The 17,377-nt window shown below is 44.6% G+C and overlaps 1 protein-coding gene across 1 annotated transcript in view; it reads left to right on the top strand.

The window, feature by feature from the left end:
* Nucleotides 1–14,127, top strand: part of B4GALT5 (beta-1,4-galactosyltransferase 5) — an 83,443-nt gene extending 69,316 nt beyond the window's left edge. Inside the window, exons 4-9 of the mRNA XM_008014462.3 lie at nucleotides 2,902–3,026; nucleotides 3,844–3,960; nucleotides 5,796–5,983; nucleotides 6,690–6,812; nucleotides 9,370–9,471; nucleotides 10,641–14,127. Of these exons, the coding sequence (XP_008012653.1) occupies nucleotides 2,902–3,026; nucleotides 3,844–3,960; nucleotides 5,796–5,983; nucleotides 6,690–6,812; nucleotides 9,370–9,471; nucleotides 10,641–10,788 (803 nt within the window). The 3' untranslated portion in view covers nucleotides 10,789–14,127. The remainder of the gene's footprint in view (nucleotides 1–2,901; nucleotides 3,027–3,843; nucleotides 3,961–5,795; nucleotides 5,984–6,689; nucleotides 6,813–9,369; nucleotides 9,472–10,640) is intronic.
* Nucleotides 14,128–17,377: the final 3,250 nt, after the last annotated feature.

Below are 17,377 nucleotides of genomic sequence, written 5' to 3' on the forward strand. Positions count from 1 at the left end.
CGATGGCGTAGCCTGCTGCACCCCTAGGCTGTGTGGTGTGGCCTGTTGCTCCTAGGCTGCAAACCTGTGCAGCATGGTGCTATACAGTAACTGTAACTCAGTGGTAAGTATTTGTGTATCTAAACATAGAAAAGGTACAGTAAAAAATGAGGTATAAAAGATAAAAAATGGTACAGCTGTGTAGGGCGCTTACCATGAATGGAGCCTGCAGGAATGGAAGTTGCTCTGGCGAGCCAGTGAGTGAGTGAATGTGAATGTGAAGGCCTGAGACATGACCGTGCACTACTGCAGGCTTTATGAACACCGAACACTTAGGCTGCACTACATTTATTCAGAAAATAGTCTTCTTTCTTTAATGGTAGATTAACCTTACTATTATACCTTTTTACTTTATAAACTTGTGAACTTTTAAAAAGTTTATAAAAAGTGTTTTAAAAAACTGCAGCCTCAAACTCCTGGCTCAAGCCACCCTCCCCCCTCAGCCTCCTGAGGAGCTGGGACTACAAGTGCCTGTTGTCACACCTGGCTAATTTTAAAATTATTATTCTTATTTTTTAAGAGATGGAGTGTTACTGTGTTGCCCACGCTGGTCTTGAACTCCTGGCCTCAAATAACCCTCCCACTTAGGCCTGTGCCACAGGCTGCAGTGTGCTATAATTGCGCCACTACACTCCAGCCCGGGCAACAAAGCAAGACCCTCTCTCAAAAAAAAGGGTAAAATAACGATTTAAAATTATAGTATAATAAATATATAAACCAGTAGCATAGTTTATTATCATTATCTGGTATAATGTACTCTACATAATTGTATGTGCTCTCCTTTTTTTTTTTTTTGAGATGGAGTTTTGCTCTTGTTACCCAGGTTGGAGTGCAGTGGTGTAGTCTCCGCTCACTGCAACCTCTGCCTCCCAGGTTCAAGTGATTCTCCTGCCTCAGCCTCCCAAGTAACTGGGATTATAGGCACCTGCCACCACGCCTGGCTAATTCTTGTATTTTTAGTAGAGATGGGGTTTTCACCATGTTGGCCAGGCTGGTCTCGAACTCCCGACCTCAGGTGATCCGCCCGCCTTAGCCTCTCAAAGTGCTCGGATTACAGGTGTGAGCCACTGCTTCCAGCCTTGTGATATACTTTTATATGACTGGCAGTGCAGTAGATTTGTTTATACCAGCATCACCAGAAACACTTGAGTAACACAACAATGTTATGGCAGCTATGTCATCACTAGGCAGTAGGAATTTTTCAACTCCATTGTGATCTTATGCAGCCACCGTATATGCCATTCATCACTGGTGAAAATGTCAAAGCACGTGACTGTCTAGGCAGTCAGCTTTGTCTTTTTTGTATAAATCTCCCACTGATTGTAGTGCTTGATCTTAGAGGTGGGGGTCTCAGTATGTTGCCCAGGCTGGTCTCGAACTTCAGTGCTCAAGCAATCTTCATGCCTCAGCCTCCTGAGTAGCTGGGACTACAGGCATGAGCCACCATGCCTTGCAAGTTATTGTTTTAACAAAGTGCTAGTTAGAACAATTCTTAGATCTTTTTGTTCTTTTTTTTGAATCTCATGTAAGCTAAAACAAGGACAGTAAACTCTTACACCTTTCCTATACTTTTAGGCTTCTTATATAGTTCCCCACTTCTTTAAAAAAAAATTTTTTTAAGAAGTGAGATCAAGAAAAGGAAAATCTTACATTTGCAAAGTTGACTTTTATGCTCAAACATAGTGAAAATAGAAGAAAATGTTAGAAATAGTCATGCATGGTATTTGAACATATTCTCATCCATATATGAATAATTAATTGTAAGTATGTAAGTTGTGTTGGAAGCCTTACTGTTTCATTTGCATGTCTCACCACACATATATAGGTTTTCCCTTTAAAATCTGCATTTGTCTGCATCTAGATGTAAGCTTAGTTTGGGAAGGCTAAGATTTGTGTATCAGAAATAGGCATCAACAGGCCTAAAACTAATGTTATCAGTTCATTGTTTCAGTAGCATTTATTGATTGTTACTGTACCACTTCCTGACTTTCAGATGCATTCTGAGTTAGGACATAATCACTCAGGGTCCTGACCCCCTGGTGAATGGATTGAGAGAGGTCGTGTGTCTGCACTTGCATCAGGAGCAAACCGACATGACTCTAAGCTCAGCTACTTTTCTCCTTCTTCTCAGAAAAGCTCAGCTGCAGCCAGGTGCAGGGGCTCACAGCTATAATCCCAGCACTTTGGGAGGCCAAGGTGGGAGAATCACTGCGGCCCAGTTGAAGACCAACCTGGGCAACATAGTGAGACCCCGTTTCTATTTATTAAAACATATTAATAAACAAAACAAAAGAAAAGAAGGCTGGGCGCAGTGGCTCATGCCTGTAATCCCAACACATTGGGTGGCCCAGGTGGGTGGATCCCTTGAGGTCAGGAGTTCGAGACCAGTCTGGCCAACAAGGTGAAACCCCTCTCTATTAAAAATACAAAATTAGCTGGGTGTGGTGGCGTATTCCTGTAGTCCCAGCTGCTCAGGAGGCTGAGGCAGGGGAATTGCTTGAACCCAGAGGCAGAGGTTGCAGTGAGCTGAGATCACACCACTGCACTCCAGCCTGGGCGACAGAGCAAGACTGTCTCAAAAGAAAGAAAAGCTCAGCTGCTGTTTTACTTTAAAGTCTTCATTTCTTACTGGCCCCTGACAGAAGCAGAACTCTAAAGTCTTAATTCCTTGATTTGCCTCTTTACCTTGATAATAGTGAGGAACTGAAATGCAGTGAGATGGAAAGCAGAGGAAGGGACTTCCATCCTTGCTAAAAACAAATCAGCTGAAAAAGCATTGTACTTCTCCAGAGACTAAAACCTCGGGCATAGGGAAACCTTTCATTTTCTGATCTCTTAATCCTTTTCCCCCTCTCTGTTCAGAGGGCCCAATAGACATAAACATGAGTGAAATCGGAATGGATTACATTCATGAACTCTTCTCCAAAGACCCAACCATCAAGCTCGGAGGTCACTGGAAGCCTTCTGATTGCATGCCTCGGTGGAAGGTAGGGTGTGAAGTCAGAGTCAAAATGCTGAGAAACCCACCTGGGGTTTGCCTTTGGTCCGAATCACCATGGGATTAGCTAACCAGTGACATTTTGTCATTTTCATCCTACCACCCCATGCAAATGTAGAAATATTTTGGAGGAATGGGTTTCCACAAGGACTCTTGTAGACACAGAAATTTGCATTATTCTGATGACCGAGCAAGACCCTTTGGTCTTCCTGCCAGGAATATTAACAAAGCAAGGGGATGAGGCGTTGGTGGTCTCTACTGACCCATTTGCAGAAGTCATCTGCAGAATCAGTGCTTCATGCCTGTCCTCCATTGGTTACTACAAGATTAGTGGATTAAAAAGCAAAGTTATCTGACTTGACACTGAGATTTAGTGGTTTTCTGCCTGACCATAGTCAGAAGACATCAGTAGTTTTCGTTAAGCTGTGACGCTGGCTTAAGTCCATTCTTTCAACAAGAATCTATTAAAATGCAAAGGGAAATACTGTTTTGTGAAGCTTGTTTTAATTGTAAGTTTATAAATGTATTTTTGTCACAGTGTAGAATGTGTGTTTTCCTATGAGTTATGGTCTAGAATAAATTGTAGGCCTACTATGTACCATAAGGTATGGTATATGTAAGAATAACATTCATCTAGGTCCAGGGACCAGCTTGCCAACATAGATCTTTGTTTAGAGAAAGCTGAGGACAATGTAGCCAGCCTCCCAGAACTCCCATGGGTTGGTCAGCAATTCTGCAGGGGTGTCCTGCTAAGGAGTGAAAGCTGAGAGTCCTAACTGTGCTGCTTTTGCGGTGATCCTCTTCAGGTGGCGATCCTTATCCCCTTCCGGAATCGCCACGAGCACCTCCCTGTCCTGTTCAGACACCTGATTCCCATGCTCCAGCGCCAGCGCCTGCAGTTTGCATTTTATGTGGTTGAACAAGTAAGTGGTCCTTTCTTTTCCTTTCTTCTTTCTCTTCTGAGACAGCAGTTTAGGATGCTGCAAGCTGATCCACTGTTGGTGTGAAGAGCCAATAAAACTGAAATCTTAGGATTGAGTTGCCTGACATTTGAAGGGGAGCAGAGAGCAATTCTGTGCTCCTGGTTCTAGATGTTTGTTGCCCAGTACTGGTCACACTTGAATCCAGGAGAGAGCTTTGCTCATGAACAAAGGCCTCTTGTGTGGTGGTTTTGTTGGTGCCTGCAGGCTCCAGACCCAGGAAGTTTCCCTTAAGATAAAGAGCTGCAGCAAGGTACAGCACAGAGGATGTGGCCTTGGAGTCAGGAGACCTCAGTGCTTGTCATGTCTGCTTTTAATCAGCCAAGTGGCCTGGGACATTTGCAGACTTCTCCAAGCCTGAGGGTTTGGTTTTGTTTTAATCTTAAAAATATTGGTAGTGAACCAGATATAGAGGTCACAAACTGAAGAAGACCACGTGGCAAATTCAGTCTGTAAATCTTTTTTTTTTTTTTGGGTCCTGCATATTTTTTATTTGCCTTTAGATGGAACATGACGGTCCTACTGTGGTTTTCTCTTGCCTGGCCTAGTTTATATGTTTATATTACTGACTTGGCCTCTATAGGCGTTTTGAAGTATGTGATCCTTGAACTAGAAGTGCTATATCCATAGATAAACAAAAGGTTGACAGATTTCCCTGAATATACTGATCGTCAGCCTGAGGGTCTGTTGCATGCTTACCTCTCCCTATGGGCACAATTTTGAGTCTCATAGTCTGAGTTGCTTTTAAGTGTCACCCTGGAGCTTGCCTTATATTGGAGTGAGAAGGAAGGGCTGAGCACCACTGTTCAGCAAGGCTGCGCATCTGGGAAATGTTAACGGTCTATCTGCCGGTCCTAAGTTGGGCATTTTGATAGTGGCAAGGGGGAGTCAATGTAGCTGTAATACTAATTAGGCTGTCAACTGATTTGAACTGATTTCTTCATGAGCCTCTGAATTCTTTGTCCATAGACTTGAGTTCCTGGCATGCTCAGTGGCTGTTGTCTTAGTTAGATCTTAAAAATAAAACAAGACAAAACCAAAAACCACTCTTTGTATTAGATTTGGTTTATGAACAGTTAGAGATTGGTTAATATGCTGAAGAGAATGATTGGCAAGTGGTAAAGAGTAGATATGGTAATGTTGTCTCTTACCTTTGTGAAGCGAGGTATTCTTCTAAATGCTGTTATATGGTTGAATTTCTGCCTTCAGTAGCCTTGGGAAAGAGAAGTTTGGGTTTGCTACCACTTACATTTTTAAAGAAACTGGGGCCAGAGGTCCAGTGACTTTTTCTTTTTCTTTTTCTTTTTTCCCTTTTTCTTTTTTTTTTTGGAGATGGAGTCTTGCTCTGTTGCCTAGGCTGGAGTACAATGGTGCGATCTTGGCTCACTGCAGCCTCCGCCTCCCAGGTTCAAGCGATTCTTCTGCCTCACCCTCCCAAGTAGCTGGGATTACAGGCATGCACCACCACGCCTAGCTAATGTTTTTATATTTTCAGTAGAGACGGGATTTCACGATGTTGGCCTGGCTGGTCTCGAACTCCTGATCTGCCTGCCTTGGCCTCCCAAAGTGCTGGGATTACAGGTGTGAGCCACTGTGCCTGTGCCAGAGGTCCAGTGACTTCTGGGCCACACTGTGCATTGATGTGTGGTGCTGGACCTGGTTACACTAGCCCAGTGATCATTTCCAGTTGGTTCTAATAAACTCTTCTTTAGGCACAGCAAAGATAGCAAAGATTTTACTTCAAGATTCTTTTAAAAATGAAGTTCTGTTTCTTTTAGGTTGGTACCCAACCCTTTAATCGAGCCATGCTTTTCAACGTTGGCTTTCAAGAAGCAATGAAGGACTTGGATTGGGACTGTTTGATTTTTCATGATGTAGATCACATACCAGAAAGTGATCGCAACTATTATGGATGTGGACAGATGCCGAGGCATTTTGCAACCAAATTGGATAAGTATATGTATCTGTGAGTATCATTTCCTCTTAACTAAAGAGGCTAAATCTGAAAGAATGGTGAGCGATGTAAAGAGGAAATCTAATTAGCTGCAACCTAGATGCCCATCAGCTGATGGATGGATAAACAAAATGTGTATATCCGTACAATTGGAGTACTGTTGGGCAATGGAAAGGAATGAAGTACTGATACGTGCCAAAACACGGATGAACTTCAAAAACATTAAGTTAAGGAAGCCAGACACAAATGGTGTATCATATGTATCATATGATTCCAGGTATCTGAAATGTCCAGAATAAGCAAATCTATAGCGACAGAAAGTAGGTAAATGGTTATAAGGGGCTAAGGAGGATGGGGGAGTAGGGACGATTGCTTGTGGGTGCAAAGCTTTGCAGGGGACAGTGATGAAACATGCTAATAGAGATTGTGGTCATGGTTGCACAATTCAGTGTATAAACTAAAACCATTGAATGATATACTCTAAATGGACGAATTGTGTGTGGGTATGTAAGTTATATCTCACTAAAGCTATTAGAAATTGGTTTGCAAAAATTAATTTTGCTCATTTGATTGATACATGTCAGCATGAGGAAGCAAGTACATATGGATCGGGTCAGGAGCACAGAGAGCACTGTTTTTAGTCCTCAGATGAGAACCTTCTAGGGAAAACAGTTACCCAATAACACACAGATGATTGATGTCCCACATCTCCTCCTAGGCTTCCTTATACCGAGTTCTTTGGCGGAGTGAGTGGCTTAACAGTGGAACAATTTCGGAAAATCAATGGCTTTCCTAATGCTTTCTGGGGTTGGGGTGGAGAAGATGACGACCTCTGGAACAGGTACCTCTACCCTTCTTTTGGTGTCTTCTAGAAATGCTACCTTAGACTGCAGACCAATGCTGTCCAATAGGAATATAATGCAAGCCAAGTGTGTAATTTAAAATGTTCTAGTAGCTACAGTTTAAAAGGTTAAGAAAAAAAATGAAATTGACTAGGTGTGATGGCTCACACCTGTAATCCCAGCACTTTGGGAGGCCGAGGTGGGAGGGATCACTTGAGCCCGGGAATTCGAGGCCACAGAGAGCTGCCACTGCACTCTAGCTTGAGTGACAGAGTGAGACCTGTCTTAAAAAATACACACACATAGGCTGGGCGCAGTGGCTCACGCCTGTAATCCCAGCACTTTGGGAGGCCAAGGCGGGTAGATCACGAGGTCAGGAGATCGAGACCATCCTGGCTAACACAGTGAAACCCTGTCTCTACTAAAAATACAAAAAATTAGCCGGGCCTGGTGGCGGGCGCCTGTAGTTTCAGCTACTCGGGAGACTGAAGCAGGAGAATGGCGTGAACCCAGCGGGGCGGAGCTTGCAGTGAGCCGAGATGGCGCCACTGCACTCCAGCCTGGGCAACAGAGCAATACTCCGTCTCAAAACACACACACACACACACACACACACACACACACACACACACACACACTTACAAGTTTTTAGAAAATATCTTAAATCTTAATTTAAAAATATCTTAATATCTTAAAAAATAAACTGTATATCCCAACAAAGCAGCTATTTTCATTTTTCTCCTTTGACATGCAAAAATAAACAAATTATAATTTAGCAATTTTTTCTTGTAATAAAGAATATGTTCATTGTAAAATACAGATGAGTATAAAAATAAAATAAATTGCCCACAAAAAGAAGTAACATGTTACCATTTCATTGAGTTTATTTTGTGTTTAAAAAGTGGCAAGTGAACAGTAATTTAAAATCTCTGTGTATCAGTTTTTAAAATCACAAGTCTCAGGATTGTGAGAATTAAATGATGTAATGTGTATGGAGCTCTGGCGTATCTGATATGTGATAAGCTCTCAATAGATGTTACTGCTTTTATTATATCAACATTAAATACTCTGTAAACAGGATCTTAAGTGGCTCCATTCGGTTATATAGATGTACTGTAATTTATGTAACTGTTTCCTGTTGTATATTTAGAATCTTTTCCATTTTCTACTATTTAGAGTGTGATATAGTAGATAATTCTTTTGCCTGTTATTCCTATTTAGGAAAAATTCCTATAAGTGAATGTAGTCATTTTAAGGCTCTTTTTTTTAAGCTCTGTCCTTTAATGGGTGCAAATTGGGTTCTTAAGGCATATTATAACTAAGTGCCCCTCCTGCTATAAGTTTCTAACAAAACTTCACTTCACCAGTGTTCTGTGTACTAAGTGCCCATTTCATTGGAACCACTCCAAACTGAAGGGTGGAATATTAATGATATGTCTACACAGATTGAGCTGCGCCATCACATAAGGCTTGTATTGTACAGACTTGGGTGAACAATCCTGTGTGTGAGTGGAATAAAGTAATATTTTTATGGAGTAAGTAAATAGTAACCTAATAAGCAACAAATGCAAAATACTACCTAGTATCTGTTTACTTTGTAGCTTGGCTTTTAAAAAGTATGTGTTGGTTGTTAATTACAAGTACTATTTTGCTGATAAAATTTCAAATGATAGGCTGAGCACTGTGGCTCACACCTGTAATCCCAGTTCTTTGCAAGGCCGAGGCTTGAGGATCAGTTGAGCCCAGGAGTTCAAGACCAGCCTGGGCAACAGTGAGACCTCGTCTCTACAAAAAAAAAAAAAAAAATAGCCAGTTGTAGTGGCACACACCTGTAGTCCCAGCTACTCAGGAGGCTGAGATGGGAGGACTACTTGAGCCTGGGAGATTGAGGCTGCACTGAACCATGATTGTCTCACTGTACTCCAGCCAGGGAAACACAGTGGACCCTGTCTCTTAAAAAAAAAAAAAAAAAAAAAAAAAAATTAGGTTATACAAGCATCTAAGTGTTAATCCCCATTTTAATTCTGTTTTATTCCCTGGAAGTAGCCATTTCTTTCTGTACTTTTCTTTTTTTTTTTTTGAGACAGATTTTCTTTTTGTCACCCAGGCTGGTGCGATCTTGGCTCACTGCAACCTTCGCCTCCCAGGTTCAAGTGATTCTCCTGTCTTAGCCTCCTGAGTAGCTGGGATTACAGACCTATGCCACCACGCCTGGCTAAGTTTTTTTTTTTTAAGTAGAGACGGGATTTCACCATGTTGGCCAGGTTGGTCTCGTCGGACCTCAAGTGATCTGCCTGCCTCAGCCTCCCAAAGTGCTGGGATTACAGGCGTGAGCCACCGAGCCCAGCCTATTTTTTCTATTCACATAAAAACTTTAATTCAGTTAAAATTGAGTTTTAACTCAGTGTTTAAAAAATGACACAGTGAGTCAGTTGAGTGGGAAAGCCTTTGCTGTGTGTGATTTCCAGGGTAAGCTTGTAACACGTCTTGTAGGCTTTGGTTGCTCCTGGGCTGTTACCATTGTATCTAAAAGCCCGTTCTCTTGGTCTTGGACAGAGTGCAGAATGCAGGCTATTCTGTGAGCCGGCCAGAGGGTGACACAGGAAAGTACAAGTCCATTCCTCATCACCATCGAGGAGAAGTCCAGTTTCTTGGAAGGTTGGTGCAATTTATTTCTGTCTCTTAGAAGTATCCCTTATACTGGCCGGGCACGGTGGCTCAGGCCTGTAATCCCAGCACTTTGGGAGGCTGAGGCAAGTGGATCACGAGGTCAGGAGATCGAGACCATCCTGGCTAACACGGTGAAACCCCGTCTCTACTAAAAATACAAAATATTAGCCAGGCGTGGTGGCGGGTGCCTGTTGTCCCAGCTACTTGGGAAGCTGAGGCAGGAGAATGGCGTGAACCTGGGAGGTGGCTTGCAGTGAGCCGAGATTGCACCACTGTACTCCAGCCTGGGCAACAGAGCAAGACTCAGTCTGAAAAAAAAGAAGGATCCCCTATACTTTCATGTCCGGATGTCTTAGACCATATTACAACCCCTCCTCCTACTCCCCACCCCAAGGCCCTGTTCTGATGGCTGTTTGATAGCTGCTGCGTGTATTCTAACTCTGAGGCAGACCAGTGTGGGTATCAGACCATTGGTGAACATTTCAATAGTAAGATTCTTCTAAGGAAATCACTCATCCGATGTCTTTAGCATTGTGGTCTCCCCAGTAGCCTTTGGAGAGTTTGGGGAAAAAACGGCTTGGATGAAGGTCCCTGAGGTGACAGAGCAGTGGCGCCCTTTCTGCAGGCTCCCGTTCCGAATGGTGTCCTGAGCTTCTGTCTGGGTGGCTGCAGTTGCTGTGTTACCTTTTCTTTCTTTTTTTGTGTGTGTGTCTTTTCTAAATTGTGTGGAAGACTGTGCTCTAGACAACCAATTCTAATTGCTGAAATTCTGTTTTCATGGGAGTAAAATGGCACTGCACACAGAGTATGAACTTTCTCATCTGTTGTATTTTTAACACTTTACCTCCCACTTCCCCACTCTCTGACCTTGGCTAGTTACCTCACATTACTAAGCCTTGGTTTCCTCATTTGCTAGCAGGGGCTGGGGTGAGCATTAAATGAAATAATTAAGTAAAGCATCTGGCATGAAACACAGGAGGTGTTTCTAACAACAGCATTCAGCCTGGCATAGCAGAATGGCCGTGCATCCGCCTTGTGCTGTGGAAGTGCTGCCGTGGGTTGCGTCCTTTGCTGTGGGACGCCCTGCTCCATCCTCTGACTGCAGAGGCACGGGTCCTCACCCAGAGCCACCTCTTCTCTGTTCGCTCCCTAAACAGGTATGCTCTGCTGAGGAAGTCAAAAGAACGGCAAGGGCTGGATGGCCTCAACAACCTGAACTACTTTGCAAACATCACATACGACGCCTTGTATAAAAACATAACTGTCAACCTGACACCCGAGCTGGCTCAGGTGAACGAGTACTGAGAGGAGAGAATTGTACGTTTGCTTTACCCACCGCCACCAAGAAAGCAGTCTGATGAGATTTTTTTGGGTGGGGGGAGGGTCTACACAGCAAGAGAACAGAAATACCGTGTCTCATGAAGGATCACAGGGTTCAGGGGGAAAATGTGACAGCACACGCACAAACGCCTTCACTGGATCAGCCGCTGGGACTGAGGGAGTGAGCTTGGGGACTTCCTTCGTCAGCACTGGCTTTCTGTTTTCACAAGACAGACATCTGTCCCGCTGCTCTCTCCCTGTCTCCTACCCGACATCCTGTCTTAGCCACAGTCTCCAGAACCCGTGATAAACTGTGATCTGCCGTGGTCCTGCCGTGGTCCTGCCGTGGAGCCTGTCCCTACACATGACCTTGGAGCCTCTTGGCCTTGAGAGCAGAGGCAAACCCACCATAGGGCAGCTGCGTTTTAGGAAGAGCAAATGAAACTCCACACCATTCTTCTATATCGTGTTCTCTTTGGTTTCATTTTTTTAAAAAATTACCTTCTTTGGGTGGGGATTGAGGGTGGAGGGGAGGGTGTTTGGGAAAGATAAATAGACATAAATATATAACAATCACTTCTTGAAGAAGTATAATTGTAAATAAGCCATGTAAAATGCCTTTTTAAAATTTAATTTTCTAGCTGGCTCCAATTCAAATCGAGGATTTATATATTAGGCCAGTTATTTGGTTGGCAAGTGCAGGAATTCAGTTAAAATGCGGTTGAAGAATATCATCTCCCGAATTGCTATCACTTTGGGAAGGGAGTGGATATAGGGCATGCCACAAAAGAACAAAATAACCTGACCTTTATTGCTGGGAGCTGGCTTCTGCCCCTTTCTTCCTCCCCCACGAGTCTTGCCCTTGACTTCTGCTCTGGATTCACTCTTCCGTGTTGGCCACGCACGTGCTCATCCCACTCTCCGCTAAGCGGGAGGCTGCTTCCTGCCCAAAGCAGGCCCTCCAGGGCTCGCTGCACACACATTCCTGGCTCTCCAGGCTTCGTGTTCTGTCCTTTCGTCAGCATGGTGGGGCAGGGGGCGGGGGATGGGGGTGTGTATGGGAATCCCTCCTCCCCTTTTTTTTCTCTTGTGGAACTTGGCCACAGTTTCTGAACAATGTGCCTACATTACCAGCTGGCTTCAGTGATTCCTGTTTCCCTTTTTGGTTTCTGTAAAGATTCTTTGTCAACATTAGTAACTGATACATAGAACCAAGGAGCACTCGAATAGGGAGCCAGGAGCCAGGGAGCTGGTGACACTTGTGTGCTGTGGGGTAGCTGGGATTCAGGTAAGACTGTATTGAAGCTTTCAAATTAGACTAACAAAGCTCCAGACAGCAAGAGCCCAAGTGCACTGCTTACACTCCCACCTGCATTTTGAAGTCATATTCTTTTTTGTTTTGTTTTTTAAGACTGGCTCTGGCTCTGTCGCCTAGGCTGGAGTGCAGTGGCACGATCACCTCTGCAGCCTCCATCTCTCAGGCTCAACCCATTTTCCCACCTCAGCCTCCCAAGTAGCTGAGACTACAGGTGCACACCACCACACCTGGCTAATTTTTTTGTATTTTTAGTAGAGATGGGGTTTTGCTATGTTGCCCAGGCTGGTCTTGAACTCCTGGACTCAAGCAGTCCACCCACCTTGACTTTCCAAAGTGCTGGGATTATGGGCAGGTGGGAGCCATTGCACCCAGCCTTGAAGTCATATTCTAAATTGTATTTGAATTTGTGCCTGTTTGTTTTTCCCCAAACCAAAGCCCTCAAATTGCAGTCTCTGTCGGCTTCTGCAGAATTCTGGAAAATGCCAGTTTTCCTCCCCCCTCTTCTTTTCCATAAAACATATTTATATATTGTGATGAGGAGTACTTTCTAAAGAGTACTTCGTATTTTTTTTTAATTGCCTTGTTTGCCTTCAACTTCCTTGATTTTCATGGTTTACATGGGTGTGTGTAGGGGTGTGTGTGTGTATGTGTGTGGGTTAGGACTTTTTTCGTTGCATGTGATGGTTCTGTGGACATATGATCCCCACAAACTGTGGGAGTGATTGGCCAGGCCTTGTTTTTTTTGTTTGTGTTTTTGTTCTTTTGAAGAATAGAGTGGTATTTAGAAAATAAATTGCATTGCAAAGCTCTTATCGGCTCATATGAGAGAGCAGGCTCCTGCCCTTGAAAATGCTGGTAAGCTATAGCATATGTTTTTAAGACTTAAGCATTTCATGCTTTAAAATACCTTCACAAGGGAACATTACACACAGAAGTTCATTTGGTTTTCCTTTGTTTTATGGTGCATATAGCAATAAAGAGCCCCCCCTCCACCCTGCAACTCCCACCCCCCACCGGGCCTTTGTCCCTGCCTCGGCTTTTCTCCCCTTCTCATTCTTCTCTCCCCTTTCCTCACTGAAGGCTGTGAGTTGCTTTCAATGTGACAACACTATGTCATTTGGACGGATTTGCCAGGACAGACTGATTCTGAGTCATGGGTGCCATGTGTGTATGCGGCAGTGTTGTAAGGCGATCTCTTTGAAGCTCTATGTTACCATAATTACCATCAAGTACACAGTGTTGGCAAAAGGCTAACACCTGACTTAAGAACATACTGATCTGAGAACAAAAGTAGAGCTCTCTTTTCACTGCTTAAAGTGGGGTCACTTTGATACCCTTGCGGTCATGTCTGTGTCTGATGAGTGTGGAATCTCTGGATGTGCACTGTCAGTCGTGTCCACCAGGCCTCGAATATCATATGGGAAATGTCATAGTTAAAAGTGTACAGCCAGGCCCTTGTTCTGTTAATAGTGTGAAATTGTCATGTTAAAAAAAAAAAAAAAAAAAACAGGAACCAAATGTGACCTTGTGTATATGTTGGTAGCTGAAAGTCTTCAAGGCTACTGATGGGTGGCCCCTTAAATTAATCTTGTCTTTGATTGCTGTGTGCAGGGAAAGGTGTCCCCGTTCGTTCATGCTGTTTTGGGCGGACGGGGGGTATTTGCAAGAATACTCATTTGACGTACTAGGTCCTCTTGTCAGAGATGCTGTACCACAGACATTAATAGCTGAGCGGCAGCCACATGGATTGATTGTATCCACTCACCATTGACGATGGCACTGAGCGTAGCTAGCTTATTTCCATCACCATGTGTTTTTGAGCTTGCTCTTACGTTTTAAGAGGTGCCAGGGGTACATTTTTGCACTGAAATCTAAAGATGTTTTAAAAAACACTTTTCACAAAACTAGTCCTTTGTCATTGCATTATTTACTCATGTGTTTGTACATTTTTGTATGTTAATTTATGAATGATTTTTTCAGTAAAAAATACATATTCAAGAACCAAACCTTGGTGGTCGTTTCTCTTTGTCTAGGACAGTTTGGGTCCTTGGGGGTCTTTCCTTATTCCTTTCCTTTCCTACAGGAGTTCAACCGCAGGCAGCTCAGCTGAGCTCTGGGTCTTGCTGGGGTGAACACTGCCTGACCCGCACTGCGAGTGAACGGGCTGAGTGAAAACTACATAGTGTAACAGCAGCAGTGTGCCCACTGTGCTGCCCAGGCACGCCTACACTTGGGTTTTCTTTCAAGAATCACCCAGGTGGTACCTGGAAAGTTGCATAAGACACTTGGGTGAGGAGACTTGGGGGTGAAGAGGGTGGTGAGGGTTGATAGAGTTTGATTCCAGAAGGTTCTCTGGGATCAGTCTAGGGTTTATATGCCCAATTCTGCTCAGAGATTGTCATCATGGCTTCTATGTGTTGAATGTTTGCCACTCACAGTATTAATAGTGTCAGATGCTGGGGACATAATAATAGAGAAAATGAGACAGGATCAGTGGCCTCATTAAGCTTACAGTCCACTGGGGGGTATGATTAAAATTGTATCCTCAATACCTGGTCCAAAAGAGCAAGCTGCAGGTGGTGAGTGCATGGTAGGGTGGGCATCCCAAGTGGGAATGTAGGGAAGGTGGAAGCAGGTGAGCTAGGGGGAGACAAGGAGCGTGGGGCACACAGCTGCAGGGCAGGGAGGAAGCCTGCATGGCAGGAGTAGAGGGCGGGGGGAGCACAGGGTGAGGAGTTTGCATTTCACCCTTAGAGCAATGGATTCAAGAGTTTTCAGCAGGTAGGGCCGTGTGGTGCGATTCAGATTCAATAGCAACTTTGAGAGAGGGCTCTGGCTGAGGGAGAATGCAGGGGGGAGTGAGATGGATACAGGGACGATGGAGGAGGGGAGACTGGGAGATGCTGAGGTTGTGCTCTCAGGACCTGCCGGGGTGATTGGGATGGAGAACTCCACCTAAGCTGCTGGCTTCCCACTTGCGCAGGTGACAGGGCCATTCCCTGAGATGGGGGCACTAGAGTCAGACCAGAGTGGCGGGGCAGATACAAGATGAGTTGTGACTGCTGAGTTCAGGGAGTTTTGAGACAACCTGGCAGAGAAAGCAGGGTGGGGGACTACAGGTGGACTGGGGAGTCTTTGGGTGGAGGAGGTTAGTGAGGACCCAGCAGTGGGTGAGATTGCTGGCGGACTGAGAACAGGAAGCACAGAGTGAGAGAAGGCAGCCGGCTTGGCCCAGACTCTGAGAACCTGGTTGAGAAAAGGAGGATAAGTGAGCAGGAGGAGGGGTGGGAGGCCGAGCAGGCCAAGAGGAAGAGCGATCAGCAGCACTGAAGGCAGCAGAGAAGCAATACAAGAGGAACAGGGAGAGGCAGTGACTTGGCAGTGGCCAGGTGTTGGAAATGTGACAGGAGCCGTTTTGCTTACCTGATGAGGTGGAAGGAGATAGCAGCAGAGTGGGCGTCTCTTGGATTTCCTGGGAAGGGGTGGAAAGAGGAGGTCAGGGCCGCAGGAAGTGTGGGAAGCTGGGGGTGGGGCATGAGGTGGGGTTGGGTTTTGGTTTTTCTACAAGAGAAGCTTGAGTGTGTTTCTTCTGAACCACACGGAATGTCTGAGAGAGGACAGCTGAATCTGTACAAGAGACCAGGTGATCTGGTGGGAATGTCCCTGAACTGTTGGCAGGAGATGAGATTCAAATCAGAAAAACCAAACAGGAGGAATGAGGAGCTCTGTATAGGCCATCCCATTGGCAGACACACACCCCGTGAAGACCATTGTTGCCGTGGAGGTCAGAGATCCCTTCCAGCCAGCTGCTGGAATTGGGATTCAGCAGAATTGATTCCTGGCACTACTACGTCCTCCACACTCTCAACATTTGTTTTTTTTGGTTTTTTTTGTTTTTTTTTTTAGTTTTCGGGGAAGTCCAGTAATAAAAATAGTTCCTATTTATTAAGTACTTGCTATGTGCCAGGGCCCATGGTAAGTGCACTGCACACCGTGAGTCCTCAACTCTGAGAGGCGGACACTGCCCCTTGTTCTAGAGCAGGGCTTCTCCACATTGCTGTTGACAAATGGGGGAGCTGTCCTGCTCATTGTCGGGTGTTCGACAGCACCCTTGGCCTCCTCCCTCTAGGTACAAACCCAAATGGAACAGCTACTCTAGACAAGCTGAAGCCACAGCTTGCCTGAGTTCACAACGCTAGCCACGGAGCCGGCTGGGGACGTGTTTGCCCCAGGGCAGATGCTCTTAACCCCTAAGCTGCTTCTGCTGACCCAACTCCTTTGCATATGTGCTCTAAATAGCTTTTGTTCACAAAGAGTTGAAAAGTCTATTCTAAAAGGAACACATGAATATGTGCTTGCTGGAAAATAAGTGTTAAATCTCTCCTTTAATGTTAGCAGTATGACTACATTTTTTAGTTTTTTGAGACTCTGTCGCCCAGGCTGGAGTGCAGTGGCACGATTGTAGCTCACCACAGCCTCAACCTCCTGGGCTCAAGTGATCCTCCCGCCTCAGCCTCCTAAGTAGCTGGGACTAGAAACCCACACCACCACGCTCAGCTAATTTTTATAATTTTTGTGATTCTTGTAGAGATGGGGTTTCACCATGTTGCCCAGACTGGTCTCAAACTTCTGGGCTCCAGGTGTCCTCTTGCCTTGGCCTCACAAAGTGCTGGGATTCCAGGTGTAAGCCACCATGTCCAGTCATTGGCTGATATCCAGATCTATACTTGTATACCTATATGCATGTTTAGGAAAACAAAGGCATAGTTTAAAAACCATAAGTTGTCCTATAATTTTTTTTTTTTTTTTTTCTTAATGTTTCTGGAGACCTCTTTTCTGTGAATGAAGAGCTTCCTCAAATAAAGCCCAGATGTTACCTCCTTGGAGAAGATTTGATGATCACCCAGTCTAAAATGCCACCTCCCTCTCCCTGTCCCCCCTTACCCTGCATTATTTTGATTCACAATATTCTCACTCTGAATCATACTGCATTTTTATTGTTCTTCGTTATTTGGCTGTCAACCCCACTAAAATATAATCCCCATGAAGGCAGAGACTGTTTTGTTCTCTGCTCTATCCCCAGTGCTAAGAACTGGTCTTAGCACATAGTAGTTGCTCAATAAATATTTGTTGCATGAATGACTGAACCTATCTTATCATTTGAATTGTGGCACATGGTAATCTCTTATGTGGACGTATGTAATTTAGCCATTCCCCTCCTAATGGACATGCAGGTAGTTTCCAGTTTTCCACTAT

Source organism: Chlorocebus sabaeus, chromosome 2 (assembly GCF_047675955.1).
Source record: "Chlorocebus sabaeus isolate Y175 chromosome 2, mChlSab1.0.hap1, whole genome shotgun sequence".
In the NCBI taxonomy this organism is placed as follows: Eukaryota; Metazoa; Chordata; class Mammalia; order Primates; family Cercopithecidae; genus Chlorocebus; species Chlorocebus sabaeus.